Below are 14,298 nucleotides of genomic sequence, written 5' to 3'. Positions count from 1 at the left end.
CTTCTGCTTATTTGTTCACTTCAGCTCCTTTGTTTGTGCTGGTATCTTTATTGTGGCCGCTTGATGCCGACCTGGGATTCGGAAACCATCTCTCAAGAAATCATTCCCTCGTTTAAGAAGAGACTTTGTTAGCCTGTGGCCACACCCTCGTGTCAGCATTTGCCCATTTGTAAAGCTGTAATGTGATACAACAAATTCTGCCCTATAGGCAGGGTGGATTCACACTTTTACCTGACTTTTCAGGGAAGCCTTTCCAGGGTTCCTTAGAGAAAGGGCAGTGAGGACCATTACCAGCGATGGAGGCAAATGCAGGCCTCCACTCACCTGAGCAGGTGCTGACATGAGACGCAGCTGACTCGGGATGCCAGGACCCCAGGAACGCAGAGCAGGGCGGGCACACCTGGAGGGGAGGCCGTGGCCTGCCTCGCCCGAGAGACGGCAGCCCTGGCCCATTTCATACCTTCTGTTTAAAACAGTCACTCGTGCTTTAGTCCAGTGTCAGTGCAGACAGACTGTTGTAACATGGGCCGTGGGAGGGGTGGGGTCTTGTGATTTGGAGCCACGTGCCTGTCACTCTGTGCAGCACTAACATGTGGGTGTGGTGGCCGCACAGCCTGCGACATGGGTGCTGTGCTGACAGCAGGTGACACACGGAGGCAGCACCTGGGGGTTCTCTCTCACCTGAAGAGAAGCAGGGGTGATGACTGCCTGTCTTCATGCGCCTGAACCAGCTTTAACATTGCCCATGAGGTTAGGAAGGAAAAAGGTGAATGTCCTGAGAGCGCAGGCATCTCTGGAGTAAGAGATTCCAATGTGCGGTTCAGCATCTTGACCCCAGGCTTGTGAGTCATGGGGTCTGACTTAACTTCAAGCTGGAGGTGAATCATAGAAGGAATTAAAATCTGTTTCACATCACGTACTGTCCATCTGGAGCATCAGAGTGGGTTAAAGTGGCAGTGGACTGGGTTTCTACTTTAGAACTGAGTCTGGTTATTTTCGTTTTAGGTTGTTGAACCACTAAGGGAGAAAATCAGAGATTTGGAAAAAAGGTATGTGTACTTTCTCTTTTGTGTCTAAGAAAATACTTATATCTTACCTTAGAAGTTCAGTATCTAATGTACGTTCATCTCAGCTGAGTAATTAACTCCATAATTTGAAAGATACAAGGCACTTTCAAGACAGGGGCTTTTCCATGAGAAGGTCAATTTTTACTCTAAAATCTGGATGCAGTGTTTTTAAACCTTTTTTTCCTTTGGTCATTAAAAACTATTTCTGTTGAAAGCTATGGGTTCTCTCCAGAAAAAAAAATTATTTAAATTAATTTTTTTGGGAGTCTTCCTCAAGCCTGACCCTAGATTCCATGTTAAAGCCTTTCGTCCAAGGCCCTCTGTCAGTTTGATTTCTACAGACTGTGACAATTCAGACAGATGTCCACATCAGTGTTATCGGTCCCTGCCACCACCTTGAGTAAAACTCTCAAATAGTCCAAACACTGGAGAAGGGAGGCACTAGGGGTGTTGAAACCTTCCTTTCCCAAGCCCTGTGGGTTTCTCAGTTCCTGCAAATTCGTGGCACCCAGCTTGAGGCCAAGCCTGCCTCCTTTTGGCTCCGGAAGGCGGTCAGATGGCTTCTAGCCCGTGTTGACCAGGCTCAGAGGATTCCAGAGCCGGAACGCCATTTGTTGGGCCTGGAACCCAAGACCACATGGAAGCACCATGCGATGTCAGGGACGGGGAGCCTGTGATTTGTCCCCTTCAGTCAGTTATTTGCTCTTGTCCTCGTACTACCAGCACATCGGCAAGTTTCCAGAGCTGAGTCCAGGTGAAGCAGCTGGTATTACATCTTGGACACCCTTCCATGAGTGGGATCCTAAGGGAAGGTCCCGGGTTCAGCGCATGCTTTGTCTCGGCTCCATCTGTCAAAGCACCTGAGCCTCGGGCACAGGGACCTTTCCCTTGAGTGTGTGTGGAAAACTCCTGAGTGTCTGGAGTAACAGCTGGGTCTTCAGAGGTTTAAAAAATAAAAATGAAGACGTTCATTAAAGTTTTGTCGTCCCCCCCCCCCCCCCCCCCCAGCCTGGATGTGTTTGGATGATGTCCTTAGCCTTGTGTGAGCCTTTTATGAACTACAGAATGAGAAGGAAGAAATGGAGAGCATTTTTTCTTTCAATTTCGGTGTTTTCATTAAACGATCAAGGAGAAATAAGAATGGAGAAAATTCATCAAACTAAATGTGTTCGTTCACTCTTTTCTTGTCGTCAGCTCATGGTTATATGCAATCACCAAACTGTCCCTTTTAACTCTTACTGGAGCAGAAGTTGTTAGTTTTTTTTTTAACTGATTCAGTCACTAATATAAGGCTGTTGTTTGTGCTTTAATCTTTCTTGGCATGTTACTGCCTGTAACATTTCATTGGATAGGAACCAGAAATTCTGCCTTCAGTAGGACTGCCATAACTTGAGGAATTTTCATTGAAGCTTTAAAAAAAAATAGTTTACAGTAAGAAATAACCCACCACAAGTTTTACGTTGGCTGGAAAAGAAAGAAAATATCTGCCCGGGGTTATCATTTTCTTTAGAGAATAACATTTTTATGAAAAGAAAGTGAATCATTTAGGTAACTTTTCTAAGGCAGTGGCTTTACCCACGGGATCTCTTGAAATATGAGAATTTTATGATTCCCTTTGATACTTCCGTGGTGTTCATTGTGCTTTTTTAACTCAGGAAGAAAAATACACGAATGACTGTAATCTTAAAGAATTTTCTGGTAACTCATTCCTGTCAAGCCGTGAGAGTTACCTGTAAGCCGGGAGCCAAGGGTCAGCGCTCGCCCCAAGGGACTGCTTTGCTGGTGACTCAACCTGAAAGGTTCTGTCCTTCAGGTGGGTGAGCCAATCAGGTGACAGCTGGGCCCCAGTTATTGTTTGAGTTAGAAAGTCAGGTGCGGACGTGACCTTGTGGTGGAAATTGATGGAGCTCTGTGTAGTTTCATTTTTCCTGACTTTGTGTGATAGGAACATTCACACATCCATCCTGACCCGACAGCATAAGAAAGTCACTGCAAGGAAATATGTGCACGTCACTTGGGGGCAGAGGGGCCCCCAAGAAATAAGGACACGGTTGACAGGTCAGGACCAATCTACACAGGGAGATACAGGGGTCATTGCTGTCCTAGAAGCCTGGCTAGTGGACTGTGCAGTTTTTTTTTTGTTTGGTTTTTCTTTAAAGAGTACTGACACCTGGGCCCCACTCCCTGAAATGATTTAATTGGCCCAGTGTGCAGACTGGGCTTTGGGAGTTTGCAGATCTCCCTGAGTCATTTTAATGTACAGGCAAGTTGGATTTTTTTTTTTTTTTTTGAAGTGTAGTTGATAGAAGGTGTTGTGACTCTGAGGTCTTTCCGTCTTCCTAACCACATGCCCCAGTTCCTGATAATTGGATTACATGCTCTTTAACTCCATCTCCACATCTTTAAATATTCTCTGAATAGATAGCAGGTAATAATGCTCATTGAAATTCTAAGTAAAAGTTCCTAGACTGTCCTAACAAACAAGGTTAGAGTCTGGATTGGGGTACATAATTACTACAGGATCCATCTGGGGGTAAGGAAAGGTCCATTATTGAATTCACACTTTGTTTTGCCTTCTTGCTGCTTCTCACTCAGAAATGCAGGCTTCAGGTGGGCGGCCTCCCCTGCCCCATGGCTGCTGTGTCCCCAGCGCAGGGCATGGCCTAGAACAGTGCTCAGGAAAAGGTGCTCGAACACACGAATACCTGAGCAGTCCAACAGCTGGATAAGATTTTAAAGGGACTTTGGTCTTAAAGAAGCCCGCGCGTTACCCTGTCTGCCCAGCTCGGGGCTTGGGGACCAGCCACCACCACCTGGCCTGGCCCAGCTCTGTCATCACGGCCTGGGGGGCTGTAGCCCGGCTCCCACCTAGAGCTTTGTGTCCTAAGTCCTCAGAGCAAGAAATCCTCTTTTTTTAAGTTTAAATAACGTGATCACACGTGGGGAATCTGCAGCTTGGTTGCTCCACATCGAAGGAAAACGAGGCACAAAACCAGCCAGTGCTGTGTTTCTTAAATCAAAGGCTTAGCACACACTGTTTGAAGCAGTTTTCTTAGGCATCCTGCATGGGTGACTGTGTGTTAGGTGGCTGTGTCTGCCTCAGTTTTATTTCTTTTAAGTATATTTCCTGTAAGAAGTCCGTCTGCTGTTTCTGCCTGGTATGAATAGTGTATCTGATTTCACGTTAAGCTTTCATCCCAGCACTGTTCTAAGCCCATCATTTGGATGAAAATCCATTTCAGTGGCCAAACTGGTCATCCCGTCCTGGATGCATGCATGTTGTCCTCTGTTCCCTCTGCCCACTTCTGTCCAGGGTGCAGCCCTGGTCCCCCCGCCCTGTGACATTTTCTCTAAAATCCTGCTGGCTGGAGGGGATGAACCCTCAGTGGGTGAGGGAAGGGAGGTGTCAGGACGGCCTGGAGGAGAAGGGGGCTGGTGGGCAGTGCTGGGAGGGTAGGACGGAGCCGGGTCGGCTGGGCCCACGAATGCTGGGAGCTCGGACTGAGGCTGGAGTCGGGGATGTGAGGCCCTTGGAAAGGGGGGTACCAGGCAAGTGTGAGGGATGCCTCAGCCCTCCTCCCCTGCATGATGGAGCAAGTGTCCAGAAGGATGGGCCAGGCTTCCAGCTCCGCTTTGACTGCAGGTGGCCCTTCCCCGGCCCCACTTCATCAAGCACTTACTGTGGGGGCTGGGGCTCAGGACCACCTGCGGGCAGCCCTCTGGCTCCATGGAGGTGCCCAGAGCACCTGAGGGCTTGCTCCCCGGGTTGGGGTAGGGTCACAGAAGTAGCATGGGAAGGCCAGTATTCTCACCCATCCCCTGGGCATCTCCCCCCAGCCTGCTTGTGTTTGGCACCTGCAAGGAGAACGTAACCTTTTGAGAGTCCGGAACCTCTTATGGGGGATCATGTGCACTGTCAAAGCCCCCCGGCTCCCAGCTCTGGTGTCAGCGAGCTTCACTCCTTCAGGAGACGAGAAGCACCTCCCCTAAGGTCTTCTGTCCAAGGACCTGTCCTGCTCCATTCAGTTCAGCCACCACTAAGGAGATGCATTCTGTATCCTGGCCGGGGGTGTGGAGGGGATGGAGACAGGGCCCCCACCTGGCACCTCTGCAATTAAAATAATAGAGCTGATTTCGTCGCATTTTTTTAAAAAGCATTTTTGTTTCTGACCAAATCACTTTAAGAGTGGATATTTCAAATCTATATTTATCAACTCTCATTGACACTATATATGCTTTTTATGCTGCCTGTCTTGGAACATCCCTGTGGCTTGGGAACTGGTGGCACCTTGATGGGGGTGAGAGGAACTGAAGGATGGGGCGAGAGGCGTTGGAGGATAAGGCGAGAGCCAAGACAGGATCAGATGGACCATGGAGGGGTAGGAAGGGCTGATGCCCAGTTGCTTTGTCCAGGGGCCCTGGCTAGCCAGGGGAGGCTGAAATTGTGGAACTGCCCAAATAGGGAACAGTCTTACTTAACACCTTCTTCTCTTACTCTTGGAGGAACAGTTGGCCTGGTCGGGTCTGTGACTCCACACAGCCGATTTCTTCCTCCCAGGCCCAGATACAGCATCTCCAGAACTCCAGCACCTTTGTATTTTGAGTTTAGCTCTGGCTGGTACATCCTTATGTTTTCTCTGCCTGGGGATAGAATCTCATGTCACACCTGTTTGATTCTAAACAAGGAGCAGGTCAATCTTGAACTCAAATCAGCCAGTACTCGCTTGGTCCCTCCAGCCCTCATTTGGAGAAGAGAGGGGAGCAGACAGTCACAGTCCTCAAATCTGGCATTTATTTTGGTGGCAGGTGGAGAAAATACATGAGATGTTTGACTCTTTCTTTTATAATCTCTTTATGTTATACAGCTTCATCCAGAAATACCCGCCAGTAAAATTTTTATCAGAAAAGGACCGTAAGAGAATTTTGGTAAGTTGACACATCTGAGTCATATTTGTAATATCAAGGAACCTGCTTTTTAAATGGAAGTGTAATTCACAACCCCTAAAAGTCATCCTTACAGCATATACGGTTGAGTGGTTTATGGTTTGTTCACAGAGTCCTGCACCAGCACCACATCCTGATTCCAGAGCATTTTATCAGCCAAAGAAACCCTATACCCATCAGCAGTCATTTCCCATCCCCCCGCCCCCAGCAACCACGAGAATGACTTTCTGTCTCTGTGGATTTGCCTGTTTGGGCATTTCAAATGAAACATTGTGTGGTCTTTTTCTTAAGCTTTAGTGTTTCCGAGGTTCATCCATGCTGTAGACAAGTCCGGGCTTCATTCCTTTTTATGGCTGAATAATATTCCGTTCTGTGGTTGTGCCACAATTTGGTTATCCAGTCAACAGTTGACGGGCATTTGAGTTGTTTCTACCTTGAGGTTATTGTGAATAAAGCTGTTGTGAACATATGGGTACAAGGTTTTGTGGACATAGGTTTCCTGTTCTTTTGGGTGTATGTACACCTACGAGAGGAATTCCTGGGTTGTGTGGTGACCCTGTGTATAAGTTTTTGAGGAAAGGTGAGACTGTTTCCAGAGCAGTGGTTTTGAAACCGTTTGCTGGTTCACAGACCACCTTGATGAGTATACTGGAGGCTTCCTCAGCTAGTGGTCTCCTTATTAAACGTGAATACAAATTCACCGGGGAGAGAACCCCACGTGCGTGTCATGCAGCAAAGTGTGTCCAAAGAGATCAGCACCTTTGCATTTTGTAAAAGTGCCAGCTTTGTTATCAGTCATATACCGTGCAATTCGCCCCTTAAACCATACAATTCAGTAGTTTTTAGTACATTCACAGAGTTGTGCAATCATCACTGATTTTTGAGGATTTCATCCCAAAAGAAACCCCGAGCCCATGAGCTCCCCATTTCCCCAGCCCCTCCACCCCTAGGCAACCACGGATTTACATTCTGTCGTTGAACATTTGCCATTTCTGGGTATTCATAAAGGTGGAATAATGCACTATTTGGCTTTTTGTGACTGGCTAGCATGTTTTTCAGATTTATTCGTGTTGCGGTATGTCTCAGTACTTTATATCTTTTTATTAGCAGATAATATTCCATTGTACGGGTAGGCCATATTTTATTTATCCACTTGTTCTTTGAAGTCATGTGGCAGCTCTTTAATCTTTTGAGGAACTGCCAGACTGTTTGCCACAGCGACTGCACCGTTTCACATCCCATTACACACAGCATTGTGTGAGGGGTCCGGTTTCTCCATGTCCTTGCCAACACTTGTCATTATAGGTCTTTGTCTGTAGCCCTCCTTGTAAGTGTGAAGTGTTGTCTCATTATGGTTTTGATTTGCGTTTCCCAGTGGCTGGTGATGTTGAGCATCTTTTCATGGACTTATTGTGCATCTCCTTATCTTCCATGGAGAAATGTCTACTCAGACACTTAGCCCATTTTAAAATTGGGTTCTTTTTGTTTTCGTTATTGTGTTATAAGAGTTCCTTATCCGAGATACAAGTTTCTTATCAGATACATAACTGGCAAGTATTTTTTCCCATTCTGTGGATTGTCTTTTTGCTTTCTTGATGGTATTCTTTGAAGCACAAAAATTTTAAATATTGATGTTTATTTTTTCTTTTGTTCCTTGTGCTTTGGTTTCACATTTAAGAAGTCATAGCCTAATCCAAGGTCACAAAGATTTGCCACGTTTTTTCCTAAGAGTTTTATAGCTTTAATTCTTACATTTAGGTCTTTGATCCATTTTGTGTTAATTTTTATACGTGGATTTAGATAAGGATCTTCCATCTTTTTGCATGTTGGCTGACTGGTGGTCTAGCACCATCGGCTGACAAGACTAATCATGGCCTGTTGACTTGTCTTCTCACCCTTGTCAAAAATGAGCTGACCATAAACATGAATGTTTATTTCTGGACTCTCAGTTCTATCCATTGATCTATACGTCTGTCTTTGTTCCGGAACTACACTGTCTTGATTACTGTAGCTTTGCAGTAAGTTTTGAAATTGGGAATTGTGAGTCCTCCAACTTTGTTCTTTTTCAAGATCATTTTGACTGTTCTGGACCCCTTACAGTTCTTTGTGAATTTTTTTTTAATTCATTTATTTCATTTATTTATTGGCTGTGTTGGGTCTTCACTGCTGCACACGGGCTTTCTCTAGTTGCTGCGAGCGGGGGCTACTCTTCATTGTGGTGCACAGGCTCCTCGTTGTAGTGGCTTCTTTTGTTGTAGAGCACAGGCCCTAGGTGCGTGGGCTTCAATAGTTGCGGTACATGGGCGCAGTAGTTGTGGCTCATGGGCTCTAGAGCACAGGCTCAGTAGTTGTGGTGCACGGGCTTAGTTGCTCCATGGCATGTGGAATCTTCCCAGGGCAGGGCTCGATCCTGTATCCCCTGCATTGGCAGGTGGATTCTTTACCACTGTGCCACCTAGGAGGTCCAGTTCTTTGTGGATTTTAAGATCAGCCTGACAGCTGAGATTTTGATAGAGATGCATTGACTCTGTAGGCCAGTTTGGGGAGTATTGCCATCTTAACAATATTGCCTTCCAGTCCTTGAACTTCGGATGTCTTTACATTTATTTAGGTCTTCAGTAGGTTAACTTTTTTTTTCTGTAGTTTTCAGAATATAAGTTTGGACTTTCTTTGTTAAATTTATTCTAGTGTCCTATCCTTTTGATGGTAGCATAAATGAATTGTTTTGTTAGTTTCATTTTTATGTTGCATATTCTTTTGGTACAGTGTATAGAAGCACAGTTGATTTTTGTATTTTCTTAATGTCCTGCAACCTTGCTGAACTCATTGGTAAGTTCTAATAGTTTTAAGGGGATTCCTTAGAATTTTCATACAGGTCATGTCATCTGTAATCATAGGTGGTTTAGCTTCTGCCTTTTCGATATGGGTGCTTTGTATTTCACTTTCTTGCCTAATTGCTTTGCTGGAACCTCTGATACAGTGTTGAATAGAAGTGCTAGGAGCAGATGTCCCTGTCTTATTCCTGATCTTAGGGGAAAGGTTTCAGCCTTTCAGCAAGTGTGGTGTTAGCTGTGGGTTTTCAGAGATGCCTTTCATCAGACTGAGGAAGTTTCCTTCTCTTCCTGTGCAACCAACATTGCGTACCCAGGATAAATCCCAGCTCATTACCGTGTATAGTCCTTTTTCATATATTGCTGGGTTTGATTTGCTAGTATTTTGTTGAGGATTTTTATGTATGTTTATAAGAGATATTGGTCTGTAATTTACCTTGCTTATGATGTCTTTTTCTACTTTTTGTATCAGTAATAATGGCCTCATAGGATAAGTGGGGCAGTGTTCCCTCATCTTCTACTTTTTGGGAAGAATTTGTGAAGATTTGGTGTTACAGTTGACCCTTGAATTACATGGGTTTGAACTGTGCCAGTGCACTTATGTGGATTTTTTTTTTTTTCAATTAATGCACACTATAGTATGTGCTACATGATCTGTGTTTGATTGAATCTGCAGGTGTGAAACCACAGATGTGGATGGCCGACTCTAAAGTTATCTCTGATTTGCCACTGTGTGGTGGTTTGGAACCCATGACCCCTGAGTTGTTCAAGGGTCAACTGTAACTCTTCTTTAAATGTTTGGTGAAGTTCACTGGAGAAGCCATCCACACTTTGTTAATTTAAAAAAAAATTTAATTGCTTGTTGATAGATCTATTCAGATTTCCATTTCTTCTTGAATTAGTTTTGGTAGTTTGTATCTTTCTAGGACTTTCACTACTTTAGCTGTAAACCCTAAGTTTTGGCAATGCTGTTTCTTCATTGTCATTTGTTTCAAAGTATTTTCTAGTTTCCCTTATAATTTATTCTTTGATCCATTAGTTACTTGGGAGCATGTTGTTTAATTGCTACATATTTGTGAATTTCTCAGATTTCTTTGTTATTGATATCTAGTTTCATTCCCTTGTAGTCACAGAACATACGTACTTTGTATGCTTTGAATTCTTTTAAATTTATTGAGGCTTGTTTATGGCTTAGCATATGGTCCCTCCTGGAGGATATTTCATGTGCTCTTAAGGGGAATGTGAGTGGAGTGTTCCATAGGTACCTGTTAGGTCCAGCTGGCTTATCGTGGTTTTCAAGTATTTTAGTTACTGGTTAATCTGCTGTGTAGTTCTATCCAGTGTCGAGAGTGAGGTATTGATATTTCCAGTTACTGTTGCTGAATTCTGTTTCCCTCTTTGATTCTTTCAACTTTGCTTCATGTATTTTGGGTCTCTGTTGTTAGGTCCATAAGTGTTCATAACTGTTACATCCACTCAATGGATTGACACTTTTATCCATATAAAATGCCCCCTCTTTATCCGCAGACATTTCTCATTTTAAAGTTTATTTTGTCTGAGAGCATTATAGCCACTCCATCTTTCTTATTGCTGTTTCTGTGCTGTATTTTATATTTTTACATTCAGCACATTGTATCTTTGCATCTACAGTGTCCCCTTTAGACAGTGTGTGGTTGGATCTTGCTGTTTTCTAGTGCTACAACCTCTGCCTTTTGAGTGATTGCTTAATCCATTCACATTTAATGTTGTTATCGACACAGTTGAATTTTTTTTGCCATTTTATTGTGTTTTCTGTTTGCATCACATCTTTGTTCTTCTCTTCCTCTCTTCTCCGTTACTGTTTTCTTTTGCATCTTCTCTTATATAAGATTCGAATTCTTTTAAAGGTTTTTTTTTTTTTACTGTATTTCAAAAATTTATTTTGTTCCAGGTTACTCTAGTGCTCATCACGTACACCCTAACTTACGATGCTGCTCCAGGTTTATACTTTGATCCAGTGAGGTGTAGAAATGTACCCCCTGCACCATTAGTTCTGTGTATTACTTCTATCCATGTTACAAACCCAACAACACATTGTTATGATTATTACTTTATACAAGTTTATACCTTTTAAGTAAGCAGAGTGAATAAAACAGAGCAAGGGTATATTTATAGAATTTGTTACAGTAACTTTTTTATTACCGAGTCCCTTTTCCTTCATTTGTTCCTATGGGTTTGAGTTAACTTTGGTGTCATTTTCTTTCTTTTTTTGTAAATTAATTTTTATTTTTGTCTGTGTTGGATCTTCATTGTGCACAGGCTTTCTCTAGTTGTGGTGAGTAGGGGCTACTCTTTGTTGCAGTGCATGGACTTCTCATTGTGGTAGCTTCTCTTGCTGCAGAGCTTGGGCTCTAGGTGCGTGGGCTCCAGTAGTTGCAGCACATGGGCTCAGTAGTTGTGGCTTGCAGGCTCTAGAGTACAGGCTTAGTAGTTGTGGTGCATGGGCTTAGTTGCTCCATGGCATGTGGGATCTTCCTGGACCAGGGATTGAACCCGTGTCTCCTGCATTGGCAGGCAGATTCTTAACCACTGCACCACCAGGGAAGTCCCTGGTGTCATTTTCTCACTGCAAACGACTTTGCTGTCACCTACTTTCTTTGTACTATTGTTGTCAAATATATTTCTGTATTTTGTAAGGATAAATAATACAATTATATACATATTATTTTGTTCAATTGGCTTTTTCTTTTTGTTGTAGTGGTAAAATATATATAACATAAAATTTATTGTTTTAATCATTCAGTGTATAGTCCTTTGCCTTAAGTGTGTCCACATATTTCTGCTAAATAGTTTGGTCTTTAAAGAGGAGAAGGGAAAAAAAGGCAATTACATTGCCTTTTATCATTACTCAATTTATTCTCCCCTCTGATCATTTGCCTTCAGCCTGAAGAATTTAGTATTTCTTATATAGCAGGTCTGCTAGCAATTAGTTCTCTCATTTCATATCTCTGTTTTTATCTCTAAAAGTTGTCTTTGGTGTCTGTAAGACTCTTGGCTGCAGTTTCTCTCTAGTGCTTTCTCCATCATTTGTTATGAAACGTCAGCTGTGAGTCACTTCGGGGTTCCCTGCACTTCAGGGGTCATTTTCTTTTCCTCCTGTCCAGTTTCCTACGGCTGCTGTAACAATTCCGCCAACTCTGTAGCTCCAAACAACAGGAACTCCCAGTTCTGGACACTAGAAGTCTAAATCTTAGTTGTCCGTGGGGCTATGCTCTCTCTGAAGGCTCTGGGGGAAATTATTCCTGGCCTTTGTCTTCACTCTAATGTGGCCACTAGCCCTCGAGCCCCCTGCCTCGTGGAGCATCACCCTAGCCTTTGCCTCCATCACCAGGCACTGCTCTCCCTGTGTCTGCTCCACTCTGACCTCACCTTAATTATACCTGCAATGGTCCCTTTTCCAAATAAGGTCACATTCTGAGGTTCCCAGAAGGACATATATTTGCAGGGCAGTATTTAACCCAAGGCAGCTGTTTTCAGACTTCATCTTTGTCTCTGGTTTTCATCACTTTTAGCGTGACGTGTGTGTGTGCATCTACCCATGTTTACATTTTCCTACATGGAGTTTGTGGAGCCTCTCGAGTTTGTGGAGCCTTACTGTGTTTCATCGGTTTTGGGGAATTTCAGCCGTTATTTCCTTGAGTATATTTCTGTACCTCTTTCTTCCTTTTTCCCATTGCATGCATGTGGTGGTGGTAATTGGCATCTCATGTTTGTCTGAGGCTCTGTTCATTTTCCCTTATTTTCTCTTTGTTCTTCATGTTGCATAAGCCCCCTCAGTCTAGCTTCAAGTTGGCTGATTCATGCTTCTGCCGGATCCAGACGGTTGTTGAATCTCTCTGGTGCATTTTTCTTTTTGGTTTCTGTGCTTGTCAACATAGAATTTCCATCTGTTTCTGTCTTATAACTTTTCTCTTTTTAGTCTCTCTTTACTTCCTTAAGCTGGTTTCCTCCAGTTCTTTTAGTTTATTTGTGGTGGCTGCTTTTGGAGACTGTCAAATCCGTCATCTGGGACACACAGGCAGTTTTGTTGCCTGGTTGCTTTCCTGTGCACGAGTCACATGCAGCGGTTTCATTGCACGTCTCAACATTTTTGGGTAGGAAACTGGACATTTTCCGGTAGCACATTGCAGTAGCTCTGGATCCAGATCCCCCCACACCCAAGGCCTGTTTTATTTTAGTTTGCTTGTTTGTTTGTTCAGTGGCCTGGCTGGTCTGCTTTGCTGATGTCTGTTTCCCCTGGAGTGTGAGGGTCTGGTGGCTGCTCCTCAGAGGCTGCAGCCTCAGGCGTGGACATCTGGATGATGGTAGTTCCAGCAGCATCCTTGTTGTGGTGTCCTTCCCTGATGACTCTGTTGAGCTGTCTGCCTTATGTGGGGTCCCAGTGGCCGTTAGGCTCCGGTAACTGGCCAGTGGGGTGATCTCTCCTTTCATCAGAGCTTTGCATTAGAAATTGCCCCTCAGTTTGACCCAGTTAAATTCTGGCCCCTTTGCAGAGGGAACTTTGAGCCTAGTCTTGGAGGTTTGTCCTGACCCAGGAGGGCCCCTGGATCTCCTGATTCCGCAGGCTAAACCAGCCTCCTCCTTATTGTTTACCACCCAGATCTCCATTGTGTTTGAGAGCACCCATGTGCTTGAACTTCCCCACTGTCTCTTCCAAATAAAGTCAGTTCCTTTTGGGAGAGCTTTGTTCTGTTTTAATTTTTATTTTTAAAAATTTTATTATTTTGGCTGCATCGGGTCTTAGCTGTAGTGTGCTGGATCTTCGTTGAGGCCTGTGGGATCTTTCGTCGTGGTGCACGGGCTTTTCATTGCAACGTGCGGGCTTCTCTCTAATTGTGGCATGAAGGTTTTTTCTTCTCTAGTTGTGGCGCGTGGGCTCTGTTATTGAAGCACATGAGCTCAGAAGTGGCGCACTGGGTTAGTTGCCCTGCAGCATGTGGGACCTTAGTTCCCAGAGCAGGAATCAAACCAGCGTCCCCTGCGCTGGAACGCAGATTCTTCACCACTGGACCACCAGGGAAGTCCCTCTCTGTTTTTATTGACTGCCTCTGTCCCCAGAGAAAAACCTCTGAGCCACTGGAGGGAAAAATCTCTGGATCTGGAGAAGGGAGTGACCTCTGCTTCCAGGCAGGGGCAGTCAGTAGCCTCTGATCTTCTTGCCTCACCTCTTGGCTACATGGGGGCTGGGCAAGGGTGACCAGAGGCCCGTCCGTCACAGCCTCTGTGCCTGGGGCAGAGCTTCTACTCTGAGTGGGGGGTGGGGGGGGGGTGGGAGCTGGGTAGAGGAAGGGTGTGCTCAACCACCAGGCTTGGGGGTCAAGAGTCCAGGCTGTAGGGGATGAGAAATGCAGGGGCACTGCCCTTCCTGGGGAGATGCTGCATCTTTCACTGGGAGCCCCCGTCTTTGGCCCCAGCTG

At 44.7% G+C, this 14,298-nt stretch overlaps 1 protein-coding gene across 6 annotated transcripts in view; it reads left to right on the top strand.

Annotated features, from left to right (window-relative positions):
* Positions 1-14,298, top strand: part of UXS1 (UDP-glucuronate decarboxylase 1) — a 73,142-nt gene that overhangs the window by 17,571 nt on the left and 41,273 nt on the right. For 3 of the 6 annotated variants that reach the window (XM_057742415.1, XM_057742420.1, XM_057742414.1), the window contains 2 exons: positions 1,006-1,049; positions 5,933-5,993. In XM_057742415.1, coding sequence (XP_057598398.1) covers positions 1,006-1,049; positions 5,933-5,993 — 105 coding nt within the window. Of the gene's footprint in view, positions 1-1,005; positions 1,050-2,722; positions 2,881-5,376; positions 5,447-5,930; positions 5,994-14,298 lie in introns of those variants that run through there. The other 3 variants (XM_057742418.1, XM_057742419.1, XM_057742417.1) reach the window with 3 other exon arrangements.

This window comes from Hippopotamus amphibius, chromosome 7 (assembly GCF_030028045.1).
Source record: "Hippopotamus amphibius kiboko isolate mHipAmp2 chromosome 7, mHipAmp2.hap2, whole genome shotgun sequence".
Classification (NCBI taxonomy): domain Eukaryota; kingdom Metazoa; phylum Chordata; class Mammalia; order Artiodactyla; family Hippopotamidae; genus Hippopotamus; species Hippopotamus amphibius.
This window is presented reverse-complemented; position numbering and strand designations above follow the sequence as displayed.